The following is a 7,219-nucleotide window of genomic DNA, read 5'->3' on the forward strand; positions in this document are numbered from 1 at the left end:
ATATTACAAGTTCCACTATACTATCAAATCCCTCTTAAATGGGTAAAAAAAATTGCCTTAGCGTCTATAAAGAGAAATAGACTTAGGCTAGGTAGAAAAGGTGACTAACGTTGTGCCCACAATTTGGCCTATATTCAAGACCAAACATGTTGCATGTTAGGTATATACGTCATGTGAAATGTTTCAATATTAATTGCTTAATTCATCAACATTCCAGCAGAGTTGCTTGCATATATTCATTAGTATTATGCAACAAATAGGAAATTATTCAAGCAATAAAACTCACCTTTAACCCGTAGGGTGATTGACAATACTCAAGTACGATAATAAAACGCTTTGATTCGTACATTACTTAGACAAAATAAAAATAGTAACATGTATAATTTTTTGTTGATGCGTGATGATAAACTGCAACTATAACTCTTTTTGTCGGGTCAAATATGTAAGGATATTTTTGTTGATGGGTGACAATAGTTTTGAAATAATTGTTAAAGAGATAACAATTTAATTGATATCTCACGTATGCAATAATGATGACAAAGAACAAAAATTCGAGTGTGAACCATCGTAGGAGAAAGAAATCAAATTGCTTAGTTCAACTGCACAATTTGGTAGTGGAATAACGTAACTACAATTCCATCAAGTTGCAATATCAAATTGCTTTTTCTCCTTCCATTTGAACACAAAATCAATATATAAATTTCAATTCCTTGGCCTCGTATAATCTGGTACGATTTATATTCATGCACGATCATATCCAGAAGTTTCCTCATCAACGTGGTAATTACAAAGTAAAAGGAAAAGAATCACACTATATTAAATCACAGAACTGCCTGGGGTAATTTCATCCCACATATATATGTGTAATTCTCTTTGATAATTTAAAAACAACAGACTCAAATTTATGAGAAAATCGACGCCGATAGACATTGAACTATTCATGGCTGAGAGCCCTCACAACCCAGACACAATGATACAATTATCGGAGGCGCGCTCTACTACTGATCCAATTATGGGCCGTCATGCAAGCCTCCACTGGGGGCTGTAACACCAAAAGCAAGACTCATCCCTCTCTTTTCTTTTTTCGCCCCAGATACCAACAGAGGAAAAGGAAAAAAAGTGTATATGTACTAACTGCTTGAACTAAATAGACGAACAAAGCACCATGTAACTTGAAATTTCACAAATAAATATGGGTGCATGTAACAACTTAAACTATATTTGGATGAAAGAATAAGAAAACCAAAAAAGAAAGTTGTTAAAAGTAACAACATAACTCTGAACAAATTAGTTTCCCAAGAAAGAGATACATGCATTGCATCATATTTTGTAACAGAAGCAAATAGTTGTGTCATTGAGTATTAATTAATTGATTGGTCTGTTTCCCTACTTTGGTTTTTATGTGCAAGCATACATGAACCAACACAAGGATTTTTCTTATTTGTTTATTTATTCTTCATACCTTGAAAACGAAATAATTAATAAGATACGAATAGCAGAATAGGGTAACCTAGACATTGAATTAAGATGCACAATATCTTAGCAATCAATCATATAAAGTAAGGAAAGTACTTGGTCTTTTAATTTTATTCATAGAACAAACATGGAAAGATAAGAATAACTTGATCTCTCCATCATTAATGCATGTTAAAATTAATGGACAATAACTAAAGGATTGCATAATGCACCATTAAGGATCTACATAAAATCTATAAAGTTATGTTACATCCACTTTATTTTATATGGTAGTATTTGATTAATTGGGCACAAATTTTTAAAAGTAAGAAAGAATTTTTTTTGATACATACTAAAGGTCTTTAGAATTAAAGAGTTTTCAAGTATCAAAGATTTTATTCTAAAAGGTATTATATAAAATGAACAGGGGAATTACAAGAACTGTTTTCGAGTTATTAGATGTTGTATCCAGCATGTCCAATATCACGGGCGGATTTACATAAGTTATGAGTTCGGCAGAACCTAATAGTTTTGGCTTAGATGTTGTACTTATATTAAGAAATTCACTTGATATGTATAAGGAATTTATTTCGAACCCGGTAAGCAAACAAAATTGCGGGTTCAGAACTAGAGGCAGATTCAGGATTTAAAGTTTAATTTGTGGGTTCTTAATTACTTGCATCGAACCCATAGCTCTCGATCGTCTTAATAACCGGTTTCACAACTAAATATTTATGCATATATCATAAATTTTCTAATACAAATATAAGATATAAAAAAAGTCATTGGATTCGTTTGAACTCGTACAACATACTCTAACTCCATCACTCTTCAAAATTTATAAACTTAAAATTTGGGTCCGCCAAGGGTGAAAATGATAAATAGTTAAATGTATGAGATCTAGTTTTAAAAACTTTGGCAAAAAGATTGGGCAATCATTACAAGTATCTAGACAGCCTATCACCAGGAAAAAGGTGTAACAATATCTGAAATGCTCCAAGTCCAAAGTTTGACTTTCCATTTACGCGTATCACCAGCTATTCAAATGGTAATTAAGTTTATACCATGAACCGTTGTATTGGATTCATCCAAGTAAATGAAGCCTTAATTCTACCATCGATAAAACAAAGAAAATTAGAATAGAAAGACAAACGAAGGACCATTGAATTGGAATTATGTGTCCCTCTATTGCATGGAAATTTTAAAATTCAATTATTTATAAATATAAAGAATAATCAAGACGGACTAAAATAAAAGAATATCACATAAAATAAAACAAATGGAGGAAGTATCATTTTTATTACTATCTTCCTCAAAAAAATTTAAACATAAGAAAGTAAGTTGCTTTGCATACTAGGATATAACTAAGAAATGCAAGATAATAATTAAACCTCAAGAGCACATAAAGATCAAGAAATAAGAAATTTTATAACTTGCAAAAGGAAAGAAGAGACATGAAATGCATGGAGCATTATGTTTGTGTTTCAGTACTACAAGAAGAGTAAGTTCAAGACAAACCTCTGATCAAAGGGCTTCATTTTATCTTCTTTTAAACTTCCCCCAGAACATGATCATCAGCAAAATTTAATCAAGAAAGCAGTTAGTCTAATTAGCTAGAGCTAGCTAATATTCCACTTCCTTTATACCCTAATAGGGTTATATGTCAATCTTCTCTGTATCGTTCCAATTTTATCGGCGAAAGGATAAGGTTACATGTTGTGATCTTCTCTTCTAAGCTTGTTCAAAAGAGCTGTAATAAGTGCATCCCTTTTCTCAGCTCTAGCTTCTTCTCTAATCCTCCTTTGTTCTTCTCTTTCTCTCCATCTTCTTTCCATCATTAACCTCTCATTTTCTAATGCCTCCATTGTTTGTCTCCATTCCATTTCCTTTATTCTCCTCTCTTCTTCCTTTGCTTCATAAGCTTTTAACCATTGCATTTCCATTGCCATTTGTTGCTTCATGAAATCATCCAAAATCTCCTTAAAACTATTCACTAAATTCCCACTACCACCACTAGAACTACTACCAACAATGTTAACATTATTTCCCTTCACCTTTCTTTTCTTTTTTGTTATACCAACTACTTTTTCTCCTTCACTATCCTCATTTTCTTCCTCTTCATCAGAAGACAGCTGAGAAATAGTCTTCTTCTTCGACCCGCCGCCACCTTCTGCCTCTATCCACAGCATTCTCTGCATCCTAGCCGCGAAAATCGCTTGCAACTCGTTGTAAAATGGAAATTGTTGTCGTAGAGCTTCTGGTTCAAGCGTTTCACATCCCTATTAAAAAAATATAATGAAAGACATAACTATATATACTTCTTTTGAAAAAGATCTTAAAAGATGGTAACTTGGTAAGAAACTCAACAACCCTTAAAGAATTTGAAGTGTCTTCATCAAGATAAAAACAAATATTTAATGCACTCGCAGATCCAAAATTTAAACTACTTTAATCTTTGAGATCAGTTATCGCCTGAATATATTGTATTTTTTTAATTATAAGTTCAGAATTAAATATAATACATATCTTAAATTTTTTGTTTTTTGAACATACATATATTTATATTTCGTGTTGAAATACTGGAGAAAAGAAAAGTTGCATCCCCGATGCTAGCTAGTGACGACTTTCTCAGAAAGAAACCTAATACTATTCTTTCATATATTTATTTAAGGTTTGTTTATTTAATAAAATTAAAAGAGAGAAACCAGTACCTTATAGCGCGTAACGAGATTTTTCCACTTGCATTTACACTGTTCAGGGCTACGATTGTAACCTTTGTCTTTCATCTTTGTGGCTATGACTTCCCATAAAAGTTTGTTTCTTTTAGTTTCCATGAAAGTTTGATCCAACTCGGCTCTAATCATCAAAAAATCTCTTGTTTCTTGAATACTCCATTGAGGAAATCTATCTCCACTAGTTGTACCAATATTAACCCCTCCACCACTTGTATCTACATTCACACTTTGAAGACTAAATGGATTTTGTTGTTGTTGTTGCTGATGATGTTGATGGTGATGGTGATGAAGATGAGGATCCATATAATAATAACCCCAGATTGATTATTTAAAAAGGGTATATATATGTTTGGTTGAACTTGATGTTTTGAGAGATAGTTTTGGTTAAGAAAATGGAGAGGAAAAAGATTTGGGGAGAGAGAAGAAGAAAGGTTTTATATGTAGGGAAAATGAAAGTGGGGATATATGGTGTGAAATTAAGGTGTGAAAATTGTGAAAGAAAAAGAATGAATATCTATGGCTTATGTGTCAAAAGCGAGCGTTGTATTTTTGAGTTCTTTCTCCATTAAGAATTTAGAAAGAAAAACATGTGAATCAAATCTTTCATTTTTCCTTTCATTCTCTTTTTGTTATTGCATCCTTTTTTCTTTCAAAGAAACAGTGTCTAGTGTCTCATCTCTCTACGCGTAAACTCAGCTCTCCAAAAATAATTAGTATCTTTATAAAGTTGAAGAAATTATAATAATTTAGAATTGACATCCACATTTGTTCATATTGCGATGAAGTGACATCATGCTGGCGAAAGAAAACAGAAACCCTTTGGATGGGTCTTTGATTTTATGTGACAAGTTGTAGACTGGTCAGATGCTTGTTCTACAAGGTTCCCAAATTTAATTTCCTCTCAATTGCAGTCAAAATTATAGAATTTATGTGTTCTAAACTAATCAGCAAACTCATCTCATCTTAATTACTCCCTCCGTTTCAATCCATATGATGTCGTTTGACTCAGCACAAAATTTAAGAAAAAAAATACTTTTGAAACTTGTGGTCATAAAAGTTTAAGTGGTAAAAACTTTGTGGGGTAATGACATTTGTGTGGTTATAAAAGCTTCTCGTTAAGGATAAAATGAAGATTTTAACGTTAAATTATTTTCAAATTTAGAAATGTGTCAATTATTTTGGAACAGACTAAAAAGAAAAGTATCTCATCTAATTTGAAACGAATGGAGTATTAGATTGACAATTAAATATTTTTGTATATTCAATAATTTTAAACAAAATCAAGTCCGAGCGTGTCCTAATGATCTAGCTCCGCCCCTGTATTTGGCTAGTCATGTTACATTTGGCTTGTACTAAGAGGGAAAAGAGTACGTAGAAATGTAATTTGTTGATCTAATGTGTAAAGAGTGGAAAAATACTTGACAGTATGCTTTTTTGTATTCTTGCATCTTTGTTGTACATAATACGCGTTGTGCCACAGAGGGAACCGTGTTTTGGGTGTCGGAGAAGTCGGCATCAGGTCTTTTGGAATTTCTTTAATATAAAAAAATAATTCTATTATGGATTTAACGTTCATGCATTAATAATATAAGATAATTTTATAACTATCACGAGTCATTTAGTTTGCGAGATAATTATTATTTTATCCAGTATTTAATTAAATTTTTTATTTTGTGATTAGCTATACTACAATTGTGATATTATTTTTATACCACCTTCAATGTTGGTACCAAAATGACCAAGATGCCCTTCTTCGAAGACTTTATTCCTAAAGTTCTGTAAGAAATCTAAGTCTAAAATTGAAAATAAAAATTTATCTATATTTATCTAATGTAAAACCAGATACCTAGTTTATATTATACATGTATATCCCCTTTTTTGGCCGATAAATTAAACATTTATCAATAAAAGTATATTCACTATATAATTTTGTTATTATTTAAGAAGATTTAACCCTAATAGCCATCCACCTAATCACTTAAACTAAAAATAGCCGGTTGAGGTATAATATATACATAATATATGTATTATATATGTATTATTATGTATAATCAATATATAATTTATGTATATGGTTAGAAAAAGTAAATAATAAATACCGCCGGCTATTTGTGTAAAGATCCCATTATTTAATTCTCGTATTATAATCTTGTCATTATAATTCTAATTTATTCATCAACCAACTGACCTTAATGTTTACCTATTATAGTAGATTATATGTCTTATTAGCCAGCTTAATGTTAGGGATATATTAGATATGCCCTAGATCCAATCTCATATTTGATGATTTGAACATATTTTTGTGAACGTTATTTGATATAAAAATATATGTCATTCTTTTATCATAGTTATTATTAATTGTTTGATTAATTTGATAAGGTCCTTGATTAAATTTTGAGATTTGTCATCGTGATAGAGATCATGATAATGAGAGCAAAGTCTATTATATACAATTTAATCTAAATTTGTTCTTGATCGTAGGATTATTAATTTGGACATTAGTAATCCGGTTAGATCAATATTTATGTGATTGTCTTTATGGGATAAAGATTAGTTGATCCCATTAACTGAATCACATAGATAGATGATGCATATAGAGATATGATCGTTGAACCGACTCATTGGATAATTCCTAATGTTTAGAATTACCATAAACTGTCAATAGTATATTCTCTTGAAGAATGTGATGTAAGAGTTTCCTTTGACCTGAGATCGTCATAGTAATTGACAAGTTATTTGTTGTGCTTTAATACTAGACACCTATGGCCCTAGGGCGATAGTTGAAAGGATATTGGGTACGATTGAATACTTGTAGAATTAGTGATTGATCAAGATGGAATCTGTCAACTCTTGGTAATGAGTTTAAGCTCCATGTTGTCATGAATTATAAATGACCAAATTAAGACCTTGGCCAGGGCAATTGAATGAAAGAAGAAATGAGTTTCTTAGGTCATTCAATGATCGCTTATATTTGACATGAACACATAGTTGGTCGCCTATTAGGATTTGACAGTTGAACCATATCATAG

The 7,219-nt window shown here is 31.3% G+C and overlaps 1 protein-coding gene across 3 annotated transcripts; it reads right to left on the minus strand.

Moving 5' to 3' along the window:
* Positions 1 to 792: 792 nt before the first annotated feature.
* LOC107783350 (trihelix transcription factor GT-3b-like) lies at positions 793 to 4,802 on the minus strand. 3 transcript variants are annotated; one of them, XR_001647438.2, is made up of 3 exons: positions 4,167 to 4,802; positions 2,974 to 3,734; positions 793 to 1,042 (listed from the first exon to the last, which is right to left on the minus strand). XR_001647438.2 is itself a non-coding variant. In XM_016604319.2 (2 exons), the coding sequence occupies exons 1-2, from the start codon at positions 4,491 to 4,493 to the stop codon at positions 3,165 to 3,167; spliced, it is 897 nt and encodes a 298-aa protein (XP_016459805.1). In that variant the 5' UTR covers positions 4,494 to 4,802; the 3' UTR covers positions 793 to 3,164. The 3 variants fall into 3 exon arrangements, 1 of the variants encoding a protein (XP_016459805.1); XR_001647437.2 differs by having other exon boundaries at positions 793 to 2,565; XM_016604319.2 differs by having other exon boundaries at positions 793 to 3,734.
* Positions 4,803 to 7,219: the final 2,417 nt, after the last annotated feature.

This window comes from Nicotiana tabacum, chromosome 10 (genome assembly GCF_000715075.1).
Source record: "Nicotiana tabacum cultivar K326 chromosome 10, ASM71507v2, whole genome shotgun sequence".
In the NCBI taxonomy this organism is placed as follows: domain Eukaryota; kingdom Viridiplantae; phylum Streptophyta; class Magnoliopsida; order Solanales; family Solanaceae; genus Nicotiana; species Nicotiana tabacum.